The sequence below is a fragment of the Chelonia mydas genome, chromosome 21 (genome assembly GCF_015237465.2).
Source record: "Chelonia mydas isolate rCheMyd1 chromosome 21, rCheMyd1.pri.v2, whole genome shotgun sequence".
NCBI lineage: Eukaryota > Metazoa > Chordata > Testudines > Cheloniidae > Chelonia > Chelonia mydas.
The window spans coordinates 14,778,889-14,800,744 of record NC_051261.2 but is presented as its reverse complement, the minus strand read 5'-3'; the positions used below and the strand labels follow the sequence as shown (position 1 = coordinate 14,800,744).

General features: G+C 57.9%; 1 protein-coding gene across 4 annotated transcripts in view; it reads left to right on the top strand.

The window, feature by feature from the left end:
- Positions 1-21,856, top strand: part of LOC102931817 (receptor-type tyrosine-protein phosphatase V) — a 74,447-nt gene that overhangs the window by 11,938 nt on the left and 40,653 nt on the right. The window contains exons 2-11 of one of the 4 annotated variants that reach the window (XM_037885109.2): positions 3,764-3,838; positions 5,732-5,798; positions 9,133-9,399; positions 10,067-10,336; positions 11,651-11,920; positions 13,899-14,171; positions 14,908-15,174; positions 16,031-16,303; positions 17,613-17,882; positions 21,529-21,798. In XM_037885109.2, coding sequence (XP_037741037.1) covers positions 3,779-3,838; positions 5,732-5,798; positions 9,133-9,399; positions 10,067-10,336; positions 11,651-11,920; positions 13,899-14,171; positions 14,908-15,174; positions 16,031-16,303; positions 17,613-17,882; positions 21,529-21,798 — 2,287 coding nt within the window. In that variant the 5' untranslated portion in view covers positions 3,764-3,778. Of the gene's footprint in view, positions 1-3,184; positions 3,839-4,033; positions 4,164-5,731; positions 5,799-9,132; positions 9,400-10,066; positions 10,337-11,650; positions 11,921-13,898; positions 14,172-14,907; positions 15,175-16,030; positions 16,304-17,612; positions 17,883-21,528; positions 21,799-21,856 lie in introns of those variants that run through there. The other 3 variants (XR_006286904.1, XM_037885110.2, XM_043533695.1) reach the window with 3 other exon arrangements.

Sequence of the window (21,856 nt, the reverse complement as noted above, 5' to 3'; positions counted from 1 at the left end):
GGCCGGGCCCACCGTTGGCAAGGAGAGCTCAAACTGCAGTCAAGGGCAGCGTCTCCATTGAGCCAAGCGAGGCCGGTACGGCCCAGGTCATGACCTCAGCTAATGAACTCGGTCCCCACACTTTTCAGGGGCCTGGAATTTCCTGCTGTGCTCAAAGACAGCGGGGCCGCACCCTTTGCTCTGTACCAGTGGCTGCCCTGGGGGGAAGGCACCTGCTTCGTTTCCTCGTGGAGTCACACCCTTGTAACGTCACCGCCAGAGAAGGGGAAAACCCAGGGGCAGGGAGCAAGCCGTAGAGGTTTCAGTGCAGAGCGGATTCACCTCCCAGCGAGATCCAGGAGCAGCAGAGTGATCCCAGCACACTGCCTCCAGACAGGCCAGCCACTGGATCCCCCGCCTGACTCGCAGCATCCTCCTCTAGTCCAGATCTCTGGCTCCCCCCACCCTGCATACACCTCTGCACTACCTCCTCCTAGTCCAGACAGCGGGCCTGCTGCCCCTCAACCCTGACCCACGGGCCCCTCACCTCTCCCAGCCCTGGGCTCCCCATCTAGCTCTGTCTCTCCCCCTCAGTCCTGGCCCTATTCAAGCCCCAGGCTGCCTATGCCACTCACCCATCTTCCTCTTCTCCCTCCCTCTGGGCACGCCTCGCTGTGGCTCCCAGGAGGCGCTGCCGTGTCCCCTGTGCCCCACCCCGGTGCCCTGGGGGCTACCTTGCTGCACACCCCATGTTCCCACCACACAAACCTGTCAAGCAACATCAGGCTCGACAGCGAGGCTGGAAGCGTCTGTGCGAACGTCGCAGGGCACTGGATGAGCCTAAATCCCCTAACCACGCCTTGGGGCGCAGGGAGCGAAGCTGACGACCGTGCCGTTTCCAAGGGAAATTGAAAGCCAAACCTCTCCTGGCTGCAACCAGGGAGTGCTGGAAAGGGGCCTTTCTAAACAGCCTCTGACTCAGCCAGCCAGCTCCAGCAGCCAGCCCAAACCTTGGCCAATGGGAAGAGACTCCAGCCCCTTGCCTGCCTGCCAGCACCCAGCCCTCCCCTTGACTTCCTACCGCCCTGCAGAAGGGGCCAAACCACTTACAGGGATCGCTTTGCTTCAGGCCACATGTCCTCTGCTTTAGGAACAGATCCCTGCATACTGGGGGACCCTGCTCGCACTAGTGCTGGCCACACACCTGGTGGGGCGGGGTGGGGGGGGGAGTGCGTGTGGGGGGTCGTCCTGCAAGCAGGGGGTCCTGGCCCGGGGAGCAAGGGAGCGTCTGGGCAGTGTCTCTTTGGCTTTTCCTGGGGTTTCAATGTGCTTTGTAGAGAAACAACTAAGGAAGCAAAATACAAACCAGAAAGACAGAATTTTCCTATAATTGTTCCTTGTGAATAGCTACCTGTGGGCATCGAGCTTCCTTCCTTCCTACCTGTCGACCTCCTACCTTGTCTATCCTCTCCAGTCTAGCCTATTCACAGTAGTGCCAACGAGGATTCTTGTCGTAGGTATTAGTTAGTCGATGTTCCCCCTTTCCTCGCCATGCCCCTTCCAGGCGCTCCCCACCCCACACTGGAATCTGTGCTCTGATTCTCCTGATCCCTTATTACTTCTCCAGCCATCAGACGGGACCTCTCCGAGCTCAGCCCCCAGGCCTGCCCTGCTGGGGCTGTTCGCTACTTCCTGTCTGAGTCCCGACGGCTCTGAGCGGTCACGACGCTCAGGTATTTTGGTCCCCAGAAGTCTGGAGAATCAGGCCAGGCCCGTGTTTAAGGCTCTTTTTTTAACTTCTTGCCACCATTAAACTCAGTGTCTGCCAGTCTGCGCTGCCTTGCTTTGCCCGTGGGCTCCATGTCAGGCATGTGCTCCGTGAGTTAGGGCCCTAGGATACACTTTGTGGGAGCTGATGTTGCACAGACATGTATCTGAGCAGGAACATTTCACCCTTGCACTCTGGAGGAGCTGAGCCAGGGCAGGCTGTGTGTGTGTGGGGGGCCACTCGAGCAGGCCCCATGTCCTGGTGTAGCTGGAACCCAGGAATCCAAGGGAAGCCAGGACCACCCATGTCCCCACTCTGGCTGTGACCCCCATCGGTACCCACTCCCGGAAGTGTGACCCTGGGGACCCTTGGGGCCTTGGCAGCGCTCCCGGGCCTGTGACCGCAGTCTGGGACTCTAGTGACTACTCTCCTTTTCATGGATTTCTGTGAGCAACTTCTGGGGCACTGGCCCCGTGGGCGTCTGACCCCACTCTCCCCAGTGCAGCCCCAGACCAGGCAGTCAGGGCTGCACGTGGCCTGGGCAGGGCTAGGGGGATGGTTCAGAGTCTGAGGGGGTGTCGGGAGATGGATTTCAGTTCAGTTCAGAGTTGGCAGATGGATTTGGGGGGACAGTTTGGAGTCTGGGGAGACGTCTGGAGTTGTGGGAGCTGGGTTTGGGGCAGGTGCTTTGGCGGGTTTGCGGGGAGCAGTTCAGGGTCAGGGGAGGTGGACTGGGGGGACAGTTTGGAGTCTGGAGTGGTGTTGGGGCAGCTGAGTTTGTTTTTTCTTTCACCTGAATCAGTTCCCAAGCCCCACCCTGCTTTGGCCGTTGCCCCAGGCATGAGGCTACCAGCCACCACCTGCTGCTGGAGGAACGGTCTGGGCCAGGCTGGGAACTGGGAGCCTTTGGGGCAGTTCTGCTCTGCATGCCCCCCATCACTGGGTGGCAGGTTCCAGCCCTTCTCCAGGTCCTGCTTGGCTCATGTCTGCGTCTGGGTGGGCAAGTCCCGTGTACGGCGGGCCCTGTGGCCCATGCCAGCTGGAGGAGTTAGCTCTGGCCCATGCAGGGCACCATGCCTACAGGAGCTGGAGGGGGAGTCCACTGGGAAGCGGGGCTTGATCATTCCCGCCCCTCCGGGTTCTGGGGATGCCTTGGGACCAGCCCCACGGCTCGTCCCATTGCCCGGCCGCGTGGGCTCCTAGCCGAGCGTTGCCAGAGTCACCATGCCGGCTATAGGGCCACGCTCCCCTCCACCGGGTGCCGCACCAGCTCGGGCTAGCCACGTCTTTGAACCAGCCCCTCACCCCCCCCCCCACCCCCTTCAAGGGCCCAGCCCAGCCACCCTGAGCCAGCCTGGAGCCAAACGTGCTGTGTCAGCCCGGGGCAGACCCCTGCACGCCACACACCCAGCTGGCCGCAGGCTCCGACCCGCCTTCCCTTCCGGGGGGGGCTGGGGGGGCTGCTCGGGACGCTCCTCGCCAGCTGGGAGCCCCGGACAATCCCCTCCCGTCGCGGCACCAGCGCCTGCAACTTCGCAAAACTTCTTCTCCCGGCTGGACCAGGTCCCGGAGCCCGGCCGCCGAGCTCAGCCCAGCACGCTGCAAAACAGACCCACGTAGGCAAGGGACACACACACACACACACACACACAGGCGCGCAGAGGAACATTAGAGGCAGACTCGTAGACAGGAGACAAACACCCAGGGGAACGAACTCACACACACACACACACACACACACACACACGCAGGCAGGCAGGCGCTGGAGATCTCGCTCTCTCTCTGACACACACACACACACACACAATTCCCCCCCCCCCCCCCCCGGCAGACACCCACGGCCCCTGCCCACGCGCGGCCGGCCGGACTTCGCTTGCACCAGGCTGGCGCCCCACCGCCGTCACCCCGCCCCGGGTGGGCTCGGATCCCGTGTGGGGACGCAGACGGGGGAACGGAGCCGGCCGGGGACAACTGCACCGAAGAGGGGCCCAAACTTTCTGTTCCTTTTCTCCCCAGCCCACCTTGCTCCCGATGAAGCCGCCGCTGCTGCCCCTGCTGTGGGCGTCCTGGCTCCTGGGGAGCCTGGCCGAGGTAAGCCCCTGTCTCTTGCACCCCTTGTTTCTCCGCAGAGGACTCGGGTTTCGGGGCTCGCCTGGCCCGGCCCCGCTGGGGAATGACCGCATTCTTGCGGGCTGCACAGCTGCGGCGCATTAGCGAGGTTCGCAGTCACGGGCGGGCTGGCTCCCTCCTCCTCCTCTCCGCCCTCGGTGCCCTCTCGCCCCTGCCATCAGAGCTGGTTGTTGTTGCCACGACTTCGCTTGGGGAATCGGCTGTTTGCAGGCTGTGCCCCCCCCCCCCCATGGTCCAGGGATGAGGCAGGCAGGGGAGCTAAGAGGGAAGCGATTCCAGAGAGATGGTCAGTTCTCTGCTGGGGGGCATGGGACCGAGCAGAGACCCTTCCCTTAGCGCGGCAGGAGTCAGGGCCCCCCCCCCCGGTCTCTGATCCAGGGGTGGGGGGTGCTCCCAAGAGGGGCTGAACACCTGGCACTGCTGTTGGGGGCCCTGGGTGCTCCAGGCTCCTCGGGCTGCTCCCCCCCCCCCCAGCACCTCCAGCCCACGCGGTGCCCGGGGGCTGTCCGTAATTACCTAACGCATTTTGGGTGTGATTTTTCAAGACATCCCCCCTCTTGTGACACTGAAACAAACATGCAAAATGAAAGACCCACAGACGCTCAAGTGCCTTGGGTGATTTATGGACAGCCCCCCTGGCCGCAGTGCCGGCACCCTGATGGTAGGCGCAGAGGCAGGGGTCAGACAGAAGCCGACTGGTTTGATTTTTGGTTGCCGGAGACCAGTGACTCTGGCAGGGGTCATTCAGCGGGGCTGGGAACAAGGGCTCCTGCTCCTGTCTGGCCCAGCTTGGCAGTGGCTGTGGGGGGGGTCCTTAGTCCAGTTCCTAGGGCACTGACTGCCTTGCGCCCCTGCTGGGAGAGGCCAAGGTCGGGGGAGGGGGGGAGCCGTGCGGGGTGAACCCCCCTCTTATCCCTAGGGGTGAGACCTCCTCCGTCCCAGCCAAAGTCAGCCCTGGTGTAAATCCATTGCCTTCGGTGGAGCTGTCCCTGCTTACACCAGAGCAGAGTTTGGCCCTGAAGGGCCAGGGTTGGGGAGGGACAAGTCTCCAGGCTGTCAGCCCTGCACCTGCCATGGGAGGGAGGAGGGGGACTTGCTTCGTGTTGGGGGTCACTGACGGGGAAGGGGTTCTGGGGCAGAGACCAAGGTAACCAGCGTCGGCTGCCTCCCCACGCATCTTCCTCCCATGGTGTCTGGGATCTCGGCAGCCCCATCCACGCTGCAGATCCTGCTGTGCCCACACCCCCCAGCCCCCTCCAGACCAGGGGGACTCCCCCCCTCAGGGCCCCAGAGCCTGGGCGAGAGGCCTGGCCAGCCCAGGGCTTTGCATGGGGCAGTCTAGGTCCCGGCTGCGCTGCTGAACGGCGACGGGGACAAGCCTGCTGTGACAGCGCCCCCAGCAGTGCTGTAATGGGAGCCCCTGTCTCTGCCTGCCAAATACCCCGGGCTGTCACCCTAGTGACGCTGGGACCTGTGAGCAGGGAGGGTCCCAGAGCCTGGGCTCCAGCCCAAGGGCGAGCATCTACACAGCAATTAAACAGTCCCAAGGCCCGAGCCCTGTGAGCCCAAGTCAGCTGACTCAGGCCAGCCGCGCGTGTCTGATTGCAGTGTAGACATACTATGGGTGATGGAAAATCCCCTGCATCCTAGGCAATCGGCCCCAATGGCTAATTCGCCTACTTGTTAAAAATCTGCACCTTGTTTCTAGCCTGAATTTGTCTAGCTTCAACTTCCAGGCAGCCGCTCTCCTACCCCCGTTAAAAAGGGGATCAGAAACCTCCTCCTGATAAACTGTCTGAGTCACCTCTTGGCCGGGTGTCCCGGGTCTCACTCACACCGCATCCAATCCCACAGGGCGAGGGCTGTAACCGGACCACCTCCGAGGGGCGTGCGGGAGCCGAAGCGGTGCCTGGTGAGAGAGGTGAGCAGCAGGGAGTTCTCCTCCGCTGGGGCTGGGCTGTGAGCTGTTGTGAGGGACTAGGCTAGCTCAGGGAGCATCTCCATCGCTTTTTATAGGCCTTGCTTGAGGCTCACAGTACCCCTAGGAAGTATTACAACGAATGGAGTAGTGTAGATGTCACCACCACCCTCTGCTGGATGGTCTCAGAACTCCTTACTGTGTGTCATAGCCATTGCCCTGTTAGTAACTAATGGAGAGTCTCCTTTAGCTCCCCTTGTGGAGCAGGGGGATCTGAATTCTGACTCCACGGTTCCCGGGAAGCACCGAATGGTCACCAGGGGGCAGCCACATCACACCCACAAAACCCGCAGCGTGGCTCAACCACCATCCCTATTGTGCGGACTGGGGAAACTGAGGCCCAGGTTAGCGACTTGCCCGAGGCCGCAGCAAGTCAGTGGCAGAGGGCAGGAGTCACCAGCTCTCCAAGCGATGCCTCTGAAAGGGATGCGGCCCAACAGCTGTGTCCTCTGCGTCGAGTTTGTTCACAAAGTCCGGTGAACGACAATGTTCTCTTTGTTGAAACCAATGTCAGTGTCTTAAATATTCCCCTTGTCACCTTTGCTGGGAGGAAAAGGGATCATTTTCCTTCTGGGTTTTATCTTAAGAGAAAAGGGGGAAACGAAGTGCAAGCCCTGAGCATGAGCCAGAGCTGAGGGGATGAGAGCAGGGGCTGCCACAGGAGGGGGTCTGGTGGGACAGCTCCCGCCCCAGGGCCAGCTTGGCCATCCCGGGTAAGGGGAGCCCAGGGCCATGGTGCTGGTGTTAATTAGTGCTGGGCCAGGGGCTGACCTAGGGCTGGGGAACACCGGCCACCTGGATTCTCCTGACTTGGGGGCTGGATTGCTGGCGTTGCTGCTAACCTGGGCAGGGAGGGATGTGATGGGCCAAGAACCAAAGCCATCCTCACGCCATTGTTACAGATCCAGGGCACGGCATGGCAGCCGGCCAGGGACAGGCAGAGTGCACAGTGCAGGGGGGCGCTGAGCAGGCTGGCGCATGCTCTCCGGGGGGTGGGGGAGCACTGCCCTAACACCCATGTTGGGGAGCTTTTCTCTGGAAAGGGTTAGAAAGGGTGGCAGGTCTGACTGCCTGGATAGGGCACACATTCAGTCCCCAGTTACAGAGTGTGAAGGGGCTCGCGAGCAAGGCGAGTCTGGGGCTGTCCTCTGCTGAATGGAGGATAGTTTGGGGATGGATGGATAGATAGATGGGTTTGTCTGAGGATGGAGGGATAGAGAGGTATGAAGAGGGATGGATGGATGGATGGATAGAGGGATACATGTGGATAGCTATGGGGATGCAGGAAGGGAGGGATGTGTATGGGGTTGGGTGGATGGGTGAGTATGGAGATGGATGGATGGAGGGGTGTGTGTATGGGGTTGGATAGGTAGATAGAGGGTACGTATGGGTAGCTATGGGGAGGGAGGGAGGGATGTTTATGGGGTTGGGTGGATGGGGATGGATGGATGGAGGGGGTGTGTATGGGGATGGATAGGTAGATAGAGGGTACATATAGGTAGGTATGGGGATGGATGGAAGGATGAGTATGTATGTTGTTGGATGGATAGACGGATGGATGGAGGGTGGGAATGGATGGAGGGATAAAGGGAAGTGCGTGGGAATGGACAGAGGGGGTGCTTATGGGGATGGATAGAAGAGGCCAGTGGCTGGCCCAGGTAGATTACTCTCAGGCTCTTCCCTGCTCCCGTTTGTGGGGATGGTGCCTGATCAATTGTGAGAGCTCTGGGTTAGAAGCCATTTTTGATAATATCACCCATAAATGAGCCAGTTCCCAAACATTTTGGTGCCCCCCCCCTTGCTCCCAGGCTGTCCCCGTGCAGACCCCACGTCCCCGCTCTGCCCTGCAGCCCCAAGCCTGGGCAGCAGTGACTTCCCCGAGCATTGGGTTGTGCCAGCCCAGCTCACTGTGTTGGAGCTTCTGCCACCCCCACCCTGAGCCGGGGGGATTTGGTGCCAGCCTCTCGGTGCCTTGCCCCACCGGCGGCTGCCCTCCCCTGGGGGATCTGGGCTGACCTCCCCTTGCCAGGGGCACTCCCAGGAGGCCCCTGGCTCCCATGCTGAGGGGTCTGGAGCAATGAACAGTGAGGATGTAAATTACCCCCTGCTAGGCTCTTGTGTACTGTATCCCAGCAGGGCCTTGAAGAGTCTGCTCTGGGCAACTGAATGCAGCTATCCTGCGTGCAGCTCTGCCGTGCACGGCCCCCCAGTGTTCTGCCCCTTCCCGCTCCATGCTGCTTCACCGCTCAGGCCCCCCGGCGCTGCCCATGCCTCTCACTCCTAACCTGCCGTCCCTCCCCCTGTGATTCCAGCCCTGCCCCTTCTCCCTAGCCTTGGCAATGCCCCGTATTCCTGACCCAGAGCCCCCCTGCTATCCCAACCCTGATCTCTTGCCTCCTTCCCTCCCCCTACCCCGATCTGCCGCTGCCTGACCAGCTCCATCAGTTTTTGGCCTGTGCAGACCCTGAGCAGAGACAGTTGGTTCCAGGACAAGGACAAAGTCTCCTGGGATCTAGGTTGGGAGCCCCCAAACTCATGTCTCACCTGCAGCTGGGGACTTGCAATCCCCCAGTAGCCGGCTCTCGAAATAGCGGGAGGGTGAAGTGGGCTAGAGAAACCAGGCGAGACAATGAGAAGGCGAGGCCAGGTGCTGACGTGGAGGGGGACAGTCCGGAGCCCCACAGAGCAATCGTGCGGCTTTGCCCGAGCGAGCCGAGGTGCAGCCTGCGTTGCGGCGGGAATGACCGGTCCCTCCCGCTGGCCGAGGCTCTACCCCGCAGAGATGGGAGAAGGTGAGACCCAGGCCTGCGGGGGCAGTGCTTAAAGGGTGCGGGAGGAGGAGAGTCTCAAGGGGTCACAGACTCGGCCAAACTCCACCCCCCCAAATTAAAAATGGAGCCGGCTGGCTGAGGGGGCGCCCTTTAAGCACTCTATGTGGGGTGGGGAGCTCTAGTGATCCCACCCCCAAGGAGGAGGCAGCTGGAGGAGATGGGTAGAAAGTGGGTTTATCTCTAATGAAAAGCTTTGCCCTCGGAGGCAAGGAATGGGGTCTGCTGCTGAGGCGCTCAGGGCAGCGGCTGGCAAGGCTGGAATTTCCTGCGGGGCCCAGCACCCGCCATGGGGCCAGCGCTGCAGGAGAGCCCAGCGTGCAGGAAAAGCCTGGCCCCATCCGTTTGGCGGCGAAGCCTGTCGGAGTCTCCCGCGAACCCACGGGCTGGGGCTGGGGCTGGGTGGGCCCATGGCTCCTCACTCAGCCCCGCCGGCGTTGATTCTGCAGGGAGTCTCCTGAACGTGAGCGTCGGCGACCAGGGCCGCCCTGACTCCCTCTTCCTGTCGTGGGACGAGCCGGCCGGGGGTGCCCTGGGCTACACCCTGGCGATCTACACGCTGGAGCCGGACGTGCTGCTGCAGAACGGATCGGCTGGACCCAACGCTACCAGCTTCCAGTTCCAGGGGCTTGTCCCCGGGGCAGGCTACAGCATTGAGGTCACGGCTGCTCTGGCCTGCGCGGAGACCGCCAGCCAGAGAGTCAGCGGCCAGACAAGTAAGGGCTCCCTACATTCCCCGCTGCTATCGCCCTCCCCTGCCCCGGGTTGGAGCCATGTGAGCCCCGAGGGAGGCACTGAGGGAGCAGGTCTCATGTTACCCCCAAACCAGGGGCTGTGGTTGCAACTGGCCCTTGTATGGGAGGAGCCCTTGTCCAGAGCTTGCAAAGGGGACAGGAGAAGCCCTGCATGTCAGAGGAGAAGGGGACGCAGGGTGAAGCACGGCCTGTCCCCCCATTAATCTCCCACCCCTTCCGGGGTTAGTCCCTTTTCCTGCCCCCTTAGCACATAACCAGCACCAGCTCACACTCACCCCAGGGCTCCAGAGACCAGCCGATGGCACCCCTTGCTGGCTTCTTTCCAAATCAGCCTGGCGTTCAACCTTGCAGAGGAAGGCGATCCAGACCTAGGGCAGGGCCCCTGGTATGGGCACACAGAAATCCCTGCCACACCGTTCCTCAGGGACAGAGCGGTGGCTGAGCTGGGCTGACGAAGGGGCTCAGGGGGTGGCTCTGGCATGGAGTCTAGCTAGATGGATCCAGCATGTCGGGGGATCCGACAAGGACCCTCTCCAGGCTCTGTGGGCGCCCGGTCAGTCTCACGCCATGGCTGTGCGGCAGGCACACTGTGGCTGCTAGGACATGCTGTCTGTTGTGTTTGGCACAGGCCCTGCTCCTGTGCACAACGTGAGTCTGAACAGCAGCGGGAGCCCCTCGGCCCTGCGAGCCTCCTGGACGGACGCCCCCGGCCAGAAGGACGGCTACCGGCTCGTTCTCTACCATCTCGACTCCCAGGGGGCCGTGAGGAACGAGTCTGTGCCCGGAGCCGTCTCCACCTTCCTGTTCAACGGGCTGCTGCCTGGCAGCGAGTACGCCCTGAGGATCAGCACGCTGGCTGGAGCGAGGCAGGCCAGCACCAGCACCCATCAGTGGACAGGTAAGCAGAGCGGGTGGGCTGCAGCCGCGAGCCCGGGCGGGGCTATGTGCCAGAGATGACGGCATGGCTGTGCCCTGGTGGGGACGGGCTCTCCTGGGTATGTGAGAGCTGGGCCAGCAGCCTGTTATCTGTGTGAGCTGGGGCTGTGGGGCGTGAGACTGGCCCGAGTGTGAGCTGGGCATGGGGTGGGGAGGTTTGGTCCACCCCCATTGTATGTATGTGAATGGGAGGGGGGGGCGCCCCTGGCTGGTGGTTGAGACCTAGAGAGCGGATTCACCTGCTCGCCTCTGTTCCCATCCCGGCACTGGGTGGGTTTATTTCTATTTACCGTGAGGTGCTCGTCCCCGTGGCGGGAAGAGCTAGCGACACCTGCATCTCACCTGCCCCGCCCAGCCCCAAGGCCATTCACATCTGCCCCCTTGCCTGGCCCAGACTGGCTGCTCTGCCCTCCCTCCCTCCCTCCAGCAGCCTTGGCCCTGGGGGTGCTGGCAGAAGGGCCCCAGCTAGTCTGAGTCGTGGAGCTGGTTCAGCGTCCAGGCCTGTCCCTTCCCACTGATCCCAGCGCCCCAAGAAGGCCCTTTCCTATGGAGCAAGAGAATCTGACTTGGACTGTGCCCAGCTACCCCTGCTTAACCCTCCCCTCACCTGGGGCAGCCCAGCCCCAGGCTGGCACGTGCCCGAGCACCAGGGCTGCACAGAGGACACAGGCTGCCCTGGTTCAGCGAGGGGCTGCTCTCGGCTGGGAAGGAAACAGGAGGCAATCAGCATCGGCAGCGCCCTGCACAGCAGAGGGGCCGGTGGGTCAGGAGGCTGTCTGTATGGCTGTCTCTAGCACGGACGCAGCGAGTCCCACCGCAGTGAGGCTGTCCGCAGCGCTGGGCACTGGAGCCCCCAGGCATTCAGCACGGGGCTCAGGTGTGAGATCTGCTTGGGGCAGCCTGTAATGGCTCCTGCCAGCTCTGTCAGGTTACCTCTTGGCCCCCAGCATCCCGCTCTGGCCTCTGGGCGCATCTCAGCGGGAGGAGCCCAGTGACTCTCCTGAGGACATTCAGGAGTCTCCCACAGGGAGCCGTGGCCAGGCCATCCCCATCCTCTGCCTTGCGTGCTGGGGGTTGCCTAGCTGGGAGCCACTCAGCCCCCCTTGGGCTTCTCTGGTTCCTGCCCGGCTGCCTCGCCAGCGCTGGAACCTGGCGCTAGGCAGGCCCCCCAACTCCGCCGGGTAAAATGATCTACCTCCCCCCCACGCACCCCATACCCCTGGCAGGCTGGGCACTGCCAGCCACAAATCTCCCCAGCTCCCATCTGTGTCCTCAGCACCCACCGCCCCGGCAGCGCTGACACTCCAGAGCCTGGGCTCCAGCACCAGCCTCTTTGCCTCCTGGAGCGGTGCCGAAGGAGCTGCCTGGCTGCACTTAACCCTCCACAACCTGCTCTCCCGCACGGTGACCAGGACAGTATCAGCCAAGAGGGGTCTCTCCAACTATACCTTCCAGCACCTCAGCCCCGGCACCCCGTACCATCTGGGGGTGAGCGCCGCCGCTGGGCCGTACTGGGCAGCGGGGCCCAATGCCACCGCCTGGACATGTGAGTACAGCTCTCCAGGGACAGGGGAGGGGGCATAAGAACATAAGAGTAGCCAGACTGGGTCGGACCAAATGTTCATCTAGCCCAGTATCCTGTCTACCGACAGTGGCCAGTGCCAGGTGCCCCAGAGGGAATGAACAGAACAGGTCATCATCAAGTGATCCATCCCCTGTCTCCCATTCCCAGCTTCTGGCAAACAGAGGCTAGGGACACCATCCCTGTCCATCCTGGCTAATAGCCATTCATCGACCAGTCCTCCATGAACTTATCTAGTTCTTTTTTGAATCCTGTTATAGTCTTGGCCGTCACAACATCCTCTGGCAAGGAGTTCCACAGACTGACTGTGCGTTGTGTGAAAAGATACTTCCTTTTGTTTGTTTTAAACCTGCTGCCTGTGAATGTCATTTGGGGTCCCCTAGTTCATGTGTTATGAGAAGGAGTAAATAACACTTTCTGATTTACTTTCTCCACACCAGTCGTGATTTTGTAGACCTCAATCATAACCCCTCGTAGTCATCTCTTTTCCAAGCTGAAAAGTCCCACTCTTATTAATCTCTTTTCATACGGAAGCCGTTCCAGACCCCTAATCATTTTTGTTGCCCTTTTCTGAACCTTTTCCAGTTCCAATATATCTTTTTTGAGATGGGGCGACCACATCTCCACACAGTATTCAAGATGGATTTATATAGAGGCAATATGATATTTTCTGTTTCATTATCTATTCCTTTCTTAATGAGGCCCAATATTCTGTTCCCTTTTTTGACTGCTGCTGCACATTGAGTGGATGTTTTCAGAGAACTCTCCACAATGACTCCAAGATCTCTTTCTTGAGTGGTGACAGCTAATTTAGACCCCTGGTGATACAGCATCTGCCTTATGCCGTGGCCCATCATTGTGGAGCAGGGACAGCTCAGGAGCCAGACAGCAGCGTGGCCAGCTCCTGTGATGGTGCTTTTTCTGAAAGCTCTGGCTCCTGGAGTCAGGTGATGACGTTAGACTATCGGCTTCTGTTTTTAAAAAGAGTCCGTTTCCAGCCCTCGTGATTGGGGAGCAGAGCCTGAGACTAAGAACCCTTGATGCTCAGGTCAGACAGTGGAGAGAGGAAGAGGGAGAATGAATCGTCTGAAAACATCCCATGGCTTGTTTTTAAGGCAATCCTATGATTTTTGGTGCCCCACTGCTGATTTGTGAGATTACAGATATTCCTGCACCCTCTTTTCAACTAACTATCCAGGTAGCTACATCTTGGAAAAATGCTTCTTGTTAACTGTGGTGCAGTTACTTTTGGAAGCTGTGCATCTCATCAGCTGCCTGCTTACTGCCTTAGAGTGTCTCTGACTAGACTCATTCTCTGATGCAGCTGCTGCCTAGAGATTAACGAAATGTTACATGGTGCCAAAACATTCAAGGTCTGTTCCGAATTGGGAGTTAGTTTCAAGGACAGGCCCTGAATCAAAGAATGAAACAGTAGCAGGAACAGGATGAGATGAAGCCGGGGAGAATTTAGGCTGACAATCCAGATTGATGAATTCACAAGGAGCTCTATGAGGCTGTGGGCTTGTCTCCCAGGGGAGCAGGGTGCAGGTGCCATTACTCGGGACAGTTAAACTGAGTCTGGTATAACATGGTGTAAGGAACAGCTCTGCTCTGGCCTGTGTGAGAGGGAAGGATTAGCTGATCTCAGTCTTCTCCGTCTCCTACATCTCTAATTCATGCTTCTGTATCTTCTGGGGGAACTCTCTTTGGGACAGAGGCTGGGGAGGGCAGGACAGAGATGTGGGGCAAGGCTGCATGGGGGAGGCTGGCACTGCCTGCTCTAGCCAGTGCAGTCACTGACTTCTCCCCGAAAAGGAGACGGCTTCTGCCCTGGGTGAGTGGATGAGGCTGTCTGGGGGCAGCGTGTGCCTGGGGGTTCTTTTTAGGAGATATTTGAGCTGCTGGGCACTGACCCTCCACCCTGTGTTCTCCTCCCTCCCAGACCCCCTGAGCCCAGCCAACCTGACCCTGAGCATCACTGGGGAGGCTGGCTCATTGCAGGCTCGCTGGACCCCACCCGCTGGAGAGAGGGACCATTATCTGGTGACCTTGCTTCAGGGAGTGAGCAGAGCCCTGGCCAGGAACGTGTCTGTGGGAGGAGACAGCGCTCACGTCAGCTTCCACGGGCTGAGTCCTGGGAACCAGTACTCGGTGCGAGTGACAGCCGTGGCTGGGCCTCACAGGGCACCTTCTCCCAGTGCCGCCGCCTGGACACGTAAGCAGCGATCCCGTGCTCACGACCCGAAGGCACTGGGGGGTCAGGGAGGCCAGGACAATGGCCTGCGCCATGACCACTGGCTGCTGATGGGCTGGGGTGTTAGATGGGCTGGCCCATGCGTGGCTCTGGGGTGGGCAATGGCACTGGAAGGTCCTCGAGGGGGGAGGGCAGGGCTGCCTGGCTGGGCATGCTGTTGGCACTAGGGTCACTCTTGGGTGACTGTGATGAATAAGGATCTGAGAGAGGAGTTCTGGTATATCAGCTGACCTGACACAAGGTCACCTGGCCATTGATGAAGTGGTTGGTGCTCAGGATTGGCAAGCTTTGTGAGCATGCTTCTTGCTGTCACCAGAATCCAGAGCCTGGGGCCTGGCCTGGAGAGCAGTGCCAGAGGGTGATGCAGTGCCAGGCTTTGCACAGCACAGCCCTCACCCTGAATGGGCCGCGAAGACAGAGCTTCCCCGTTAGGGTCACCCTGGCTCTGTGGCTAACAAAAGGTCCTCTGTCTCCAGGGCCGTCACTCCTGCCTCTCCCTACAGTGCTGAAGTGCCTTTAAATGAGTGACAGGGCATCAGAGTGATGCCCCCAGCTGCCCCCAGAGTTCCATATGGCTGTGCCCGCGATCCCACGCGTGGAGCAGCCCCTGGGTGCTGCACGGGGAGGGGCCCCTGGCTGCCCCCGTGCAGCGCGGTTCTGAGCGTACTGGCAACACGGGGCTCTTTCTGCTTTTCAGAGCCACTAGCACCGCCTGGCGTGAGCCTCTCCAGCCAGGGGAGCACCTCCACCCTGCATGCCCGTTGGACGGAGGTGGCCGGAGCTGGGTACGTGGTGGCGTTGTACTCACTGGAGCCCCCTGCGCTGGTGAAGAATAGCTCCGAAGTGGGAGGTGTCACCAACCTCACCTACGAGGGGCTGAGCCCGGGGACCCGCTACGCCTTTGTGATCAGCGCGGTGGCTGGGCCTTACATCTCCCCGCCCCTGCGCGTCACCAACTGGACATGTGAGTGCCACCGGTGCCAGCCGGGGGGGCTGACAGGGATGGAGATGGAGCCAGGGGCAGACGCGAGTTCCCAGTGGGCTTCTCAGCTGCTTGTCCTGGTGATGTCACAGATCAGTGCTTGTGACATCACTGGTGCGTCTTTTGTGACGTCACTGACTAGAACAGCAGAAGGATCAGAAGGACCCTGGGGTTTAGTGACACCTGGAACCCATGGGTCAGCCCAGTCCAGCGTCTGGACTAGCCCACAGGATCAGAGCATAGGTCTGTCCAGCCCAGGCCCCTGCCATACTGCATCAGGCCATAGGCCCGTTTACTAAGCTATCTCCCCTCTGCTGCACCTGATTGGGCCATGCGTCCACCTGGTCCGTTATCCACCTACCTCCTGCCTTAGATTGGGCCACAGGTCTCGACTGAGTCCAGTGTCCAACCCCCACCACACCAGTTCAGGCTGTCAGCCCAGCCAGCTGGCCTCTCCCTCTTACCGCACTAGATCAGACTGTCAGTCCTTTATCCCACCTCCTGCGGGGACCCGCACTTGGCACTTCGTTGGGAAGCGAAACTCCCCAAAATGCACGTAAATCATGGTGCCCTGCTGGCTCTGAGCGGAGGGTCGGCAGGTGACCCGCTAGACCCTCAGCAGGGGGCCTGACGGCTGAGGTTTGTTTGCCCTGAGAATATGGGGCAGGATTCTCCCCCAGTCCCCTGTAGCTGTGGACCCTGCTGTGGCAGTAATGGGCACAGGGGAGGGTGTTCCAGGCCAGGCAAGTCTGGGACCATGGCAGAGCCCATGGGAGGCTCTAGCAGTCTGCTCCCGATCCATTGCCCGGCTGTGACTCCAGTCCCTTTTCTCCCCTAGATCCTTCGCCTGTGGAAGAGCTGAGCCTCAGCAACCAGGGAGAAAGCACCTCCTTGCACGCCTCTTGGAAAGTAGCTGCTGCCGGCAGCGTGACTTACAGCGGTGTCCTCCTCGAAGCCAAGTCGCAGGCGTGGCTCAGGAACGTGACCCTGGGGGAGAGCTGCGCTAACTTCACCTTCCAGGGGCTGAGCCCCGGGCGTCAGTACACCCTGGAGATGGCTGCCGTGGCTGGAGCTTACAGATCACCTGTGCGGACGGCCACGGACTGGACATGTGAGTCGGGGCCGCTCTCCCAGACCCGCCTGTCTCCTGAGCTGGCTGTAGCGTGGGCAGTTCAGGCTCCAGAGGAATGGAGGAGAGTGACAGCCGGGGGTCTAGAGACGACAGTGTAGCGATGGGCGCTTTGGGAATGCTGGAGCTGAGAAGGTGGCTGGTTGGCTGACTGGTCAGAGACATGTGAATGAAGGTGGCTAGCCAGGAGGAATCTGAGGGCCCAGTCCAGCCTTGGTGTAAGCAGATGAGACTCCAGTGCAATGGGTGGAGTTAAACCAAGACGAAAGGTAGCCCCAAATGGGCCTGATTCTCCCCTCCCTTTCCCTTGTGTGTCCTGCCCACTTGTGCAAACTGAGTGCCAACCCTTTGGGATGCCCAGCGTTTGACACTCCCTTTGCACAGGTGTAAATGACACCCAGGGTGCCAGGCAGAATCCAATGGGGCCTGGAGTCTAGTTCTGGTTTAGATCCACCCCTATTCCCAGGCCAAGTTTCCGTAGGTCCCACGGTACTTTGCGTTGACACATGTGCAGCATTCCTCTGCACACGAGCTTGATGCCCCTGAGATCCCTCCCATCACATGTGTGTGTTTCACCCAAGCAGTGATATCCGGTAGTTTTGCCCCGTCTCCACGCACGTGGAGGTGTTTCTGGCTTCCCACCTGTAAGCCGCGCTCTCAGTGGAAGGCATTCCGTTTGGGGTTACAGGAACTCCCAACTCTCGCTGGCAAACATTTTAAAAGCGGTGAGGCGGGTGCCAGCTTCAGGCGTGAGGACGCCGCTCCGTGCAGTGATGTTGCTCATATGTGGCACAAGATTGCTCGATCCCGCCGGCATATCACTGGTGCTTAGCAGAAGGCTGGCTATTTGTGGGGCCTGGCTGGGCAGATTATCTGAGACAAATGCAGCTGGAATCCCAGTCCCCTACCTGCACTGTGACCTTTTAGGACTGTGGTTCATACAAACTTATTTTATTAGTGGGGCTTTTCTATGGTGCCCATCACCAGAATATCTGGGTACTTCCCTACCATCAGGTTCAGCCTCCCAGCACCCCCGTGAGCAAGGGAGGTGTTATACCCATTTTACGGATGGAGGTGCACCAAGGCTGGCTGACAGGTTCGCACCATGGCAGAGATGGGAATAGAACCCACATCTCCTCCCCGCCGACCCCGTGTCTAAACCCCCAGCCCAGCCTTTCTCCCTCAAGAGCCACAGCTCCAGCTCCAGGGCCCCCGTCCCACTCTCTGCATCTCATTCCCCCACATCCATGGTACGATAGCTATTATCCTCTTACCCACCTCTTTCTTTCAGACCCTTTGGCCCCATCTGATGTGACCCTGACCAGTAAAAGACACGCCCTGGGTCTCTCTGCCGCCTGGCACAGGGCTTCCGGGGACAGAGACCGGTTCCTCCTACACCTCTACAGCAAGGAACTCTTGGTGCAACAGAATGTCTCAGTGGGGCCAGACACTCAGAACTTCACTTTCCTGGGGCTTCTCCCTGGGATCCAGTACTTCGTGGAGGTGACGGCCCTGGCGGGACCCTACAGAGCCTCGGCACCATCTGCCATGGCGTGGACATGTGAGTAGGGGCTGCGGCCTGTGGGGATGGTCTCCTGCAGACTCTGGGTCTGTCCACATTGCAATCAGAGGTGCGGCTGCAGCATGTGTAGACGTAGCTTTGATCTAGTTGGCACCAATAACAATAGTAGTGAAGCTGCGGCAGCATGGGCAGGTGTCATGTTCCTGGACCAGATGTGGGCTGGCTACGAGCCGGCTTATAGACACCAGATGTGTTCAGCATAAGATCCTTTAATGCTCTGCCCGCTATGGCTGAGTTTAGCTTTAAATAAGATATTTTACACACAGTATAACGGCATACACCGAACAGTATAACACAGTTTAGCATTCCATTACATCTCCCCCTTTAAGTTCTGCATTCCTACCATTTACAGTATTCACAATGTCACGATTTGGGGAAGGCGGAAAATGCCTTTTTCCTTGTTTAGCTTCGGTCCAGACTGACTGATTAGGCTTAGGACTTTGTTGAGGGTTTTGTTGTTCTTCCATCGAAGATCCATATAATCAGAATATCGTCCATGAAAATTACAACTCTATTTGTATTCGTTAACGGTTCTGCCATCTTTCTTTGGAAAATTTTATGGGGCACTGGCAATCCCAAAAGGTAACCTTTGAAAGCAAAACCATCCAAATGGTGTGATGAATGTAGTCATTTTAGCACTTTCTTTGGCTAAAGGAATTTGCCAGAATCTGCTTGAGGCATCCAGCTTGGAGAATATTGTTGCTCCTTTCACTTTGGGGAGGAAGTCATCCAGTATTGGGTGGAAAGATTGTTTCTCTCACAACTGCTTCATTAAGTCTTTTAAGAACCACACAGATTAATATTTTTCCATTTTTCTTTATAACCGATACCATTGAGGGATACTATGCTGCTGGCTCAGAGATTTTCTTAATTATGCCAATCCGCTCCATTCTCTTTAACTCAGTTTCCACTCCATAAAGTAATGGGATAGGAATGCTGTGAGGTGTATGTACACTATATGGTTCAGTATTGTCTTGTTAGGTTATTTGTACTGGATTTCCTCTCAAAAGTCCAGTATCGCCAAATATTCTATTGAGTTCTTCCACCTTTCTCATTAGGCCCATCGTGGTGCCATGCTGCGGCTGAGAAGGCTGTTGGTCTGTGGTCTTTTGGTCACATACAATCTGAATGCACAGCTTTTGTCTTTGTAAGTTGTTTCTGTGGTGAACTAGCCCATGCAGTTCAAAGAATACATCCAGGGTTAGTAAGAGCTGTGTCAGGTGACTTTAGCTCTGGGAGGGGTTGAAGGTGGTTGTAAGTACCTTCTGAGATATGAGTATCACATCAGTAGCTGAGTCAGTTTTAAAGTCAAGAGTCTTGCTGAGAATATTCAGTTTCACTCTCCAGGCAGGTTCTATGTCATCACAAGTGATAGATTGCAGAAACAATGGCTTTTGATTGTCTGCAATATGAGTCAACTCCCTGGCTGCTTTGTTGCAGCAAACAGCTGCAAAATGTCCATATTTCATGCATTTATTACACCGCATGCCTCTGGCTGGACATGCATCATCTCTTGGGATATGATTTTTTCCCACATCTTGTGCATGTAGGCTGGAATTTGTCCGTCTTAGCCTGGAAGTTCTCTCTTCTTGCCTCAGCGATTTTATGATAATGACTTTTAACACCCAAGTGTCTGTTTACAGTTTCTAAGCTGGTTTCAGGACTTTCAAGTTTGTCAGTTTCGCTATACAAAATGTTTTGCATTCCCCAAATCAGTTTTCAGTCAATGTATGCAGAGCTCTTATAAAATAGTCAACATTTTCCCATTTCTTGAATTCTCTGGTGAAAACATGCTCTTCCATAAATCACATTTCTCTGAGATATAAAGTATGCATCAAACATAGCCAGAACCTTTTCATAGTCATCTTTGTGACTGTCTTTAGTAAAGTCAAAGGATTTAAAGATATGCTCTGCCTGCTTCCCCGTGAAGAAATTAAAGCAGATACCTGTATATCCTCAGTTCCTTTGTGCAGCTTGTTTGCAATTTGAAATATTGCAAAATACTGCTTCCAGACTGTCCATTGGGAAGGTTTGTGAAAGCTGCAGTTCTCTGGAGCATTGAAGAGTGGCATGTTGATAATATCCTGCAACCTTCGTTGCTGTTTTCCTTCTTTTTTTTTGTTCTTAGTTTACTTTTGACACCATGTCATGCTTCTGTACCAGATATGGACTGGCTAGGGAGTTTGTTTCTACACTAGATAGGTTCATCATAAGATGTTTTAATGCTCTGTCTACTGAGGTAAGCTTTAAATAAGGTATTTTACACTACATTTTACATATAGTGGCTGAGCAGTGCAATATGCTTTAGCATTCTATTGCACTGGGTATGTACTGGGGCAGGTAGCCTGCACTGCCATGGCGTCACTGCTATCAGTGTCCGAGCTAGCTGGGTACGTCTGCCCATGCTGTGATTTTTCCTTCTGACTGTGGTGTAGGTATCCCCTTTGTCTCTGCTTCCAGCATTTGCAATGATACGACCGCTAGCAGCAGATATCTCCAATGGCTGGTGATGGGGCACTAGATGGGGAGGGCTCTGAGTTACTAAAGAAGATTCTTTCCCAGGTGTCTGGCTTCTGGGTCTCGCCCACATGCTCAGGGTCTAACTGACCACCATATTTGGGGTCGGGAAGGAATTTCCCCCCAGCTCAGATTGGCAGAGACCCTGGGTGTTTTTCAGCTTCCTCTGCAGCATGGGGCATGAGTCACTTGCAGGTTTAAGCTAATGTCAGTGGTGGATTCTCTGTAACTTAAAGTCTCTAAACCATGATTTGAGGATGTCAGTAACTCAGCCAGAGGCTAGGGGTCCATAGCAGGAGCGGGTGGGGGAGGTTCTGTGGCCTGAAACATGCAGGAGGTGAGACTAGATGATCACGATGACCCCTTCTGGCCTTAAAGTCTGTGAGTCTGTGATGCAGAGGCTGCTAGGCGAAAGCGGACAGCTGAAGAGGAGTTCGGCAAGAGCCATGAGGGCTCAGTGCTGCTGGAAATATATGGATTTAGGGGCCTGGCATTAGCCTCAGTGCCTGGGATGGCTTTGAGGGGGCTGCCTGCCAGTTCCAGCATCCACAGGTGGAACTGGGGTCCTAGCTTGGACATGGGGGCTCGTGCTGTAACAGGCGTGAAGGGAGCGGAGAAGCTGTAAGAGGAGGGGAGGCAGCTTCCGGGGCTGGCTGTGTCTGCCCGTTGCTCTCATTGCGGGGGTGCTGGGCTGAGAGTTGTCTGCCCTCAGTGGCAATGCCAGCCCCGTGTGTAGCCCTGGAAGCACACAAGGCACCTCAGAGCACCTGTGTCACTGTGTAGCTGTGCCCCAAGAAGCTTGGGTAACGCACTGGCAAAGTGCATTCTGTGTCCCCCGCTACAGGCTGGCCTGCTAGATAAAAGCCTGCTTTTGCTGCTGCCCATGAATGGAGCATCTCCTTTTGCCCAGGTGGCTTGTGCTGCAGAGAGGAAGATCCTGGGTTCACAGTCTAGGACTCATCAAAAGGTTCTGTGGTGCCCATCACCACAGTATCTGGGCACCTGCCATACGGATGAATTCAGGCTCCCAGCATCCCCATGAGCTGTGGCCGTTTTTCTTCTCTTCCCCCATGTAACGCATTTTCCTGCCTTTGTTTCCCCTCCCCAGACCCTGTGTCGCTGGCCAACGTGAGTGTGACACGTGGACCGAGCCCCTGGGAGCTGCACGTGGGCTGGATGGAGTCGGGCATGGAGGGAGATCACTGGGTGCAGCTCTACGCGGATGAGTCTCTGTCCATCATCAGGAACGTGTCCGTACGGCGTGGAGCTGCTCACGTCGACTTGGACGGCCTGGTGCCCGGGGCGCGGTACCGGGTGGAGATCGTCTCGCAGGCCGGACCCCACCGCACCTCCTCACAGACGGCTGTTGGCTATACAGGTATAGCATGGGCCCGGCGGTGTGGGTGTAGCAGCTCCTGCTCTTAGCTCTGGAGGTC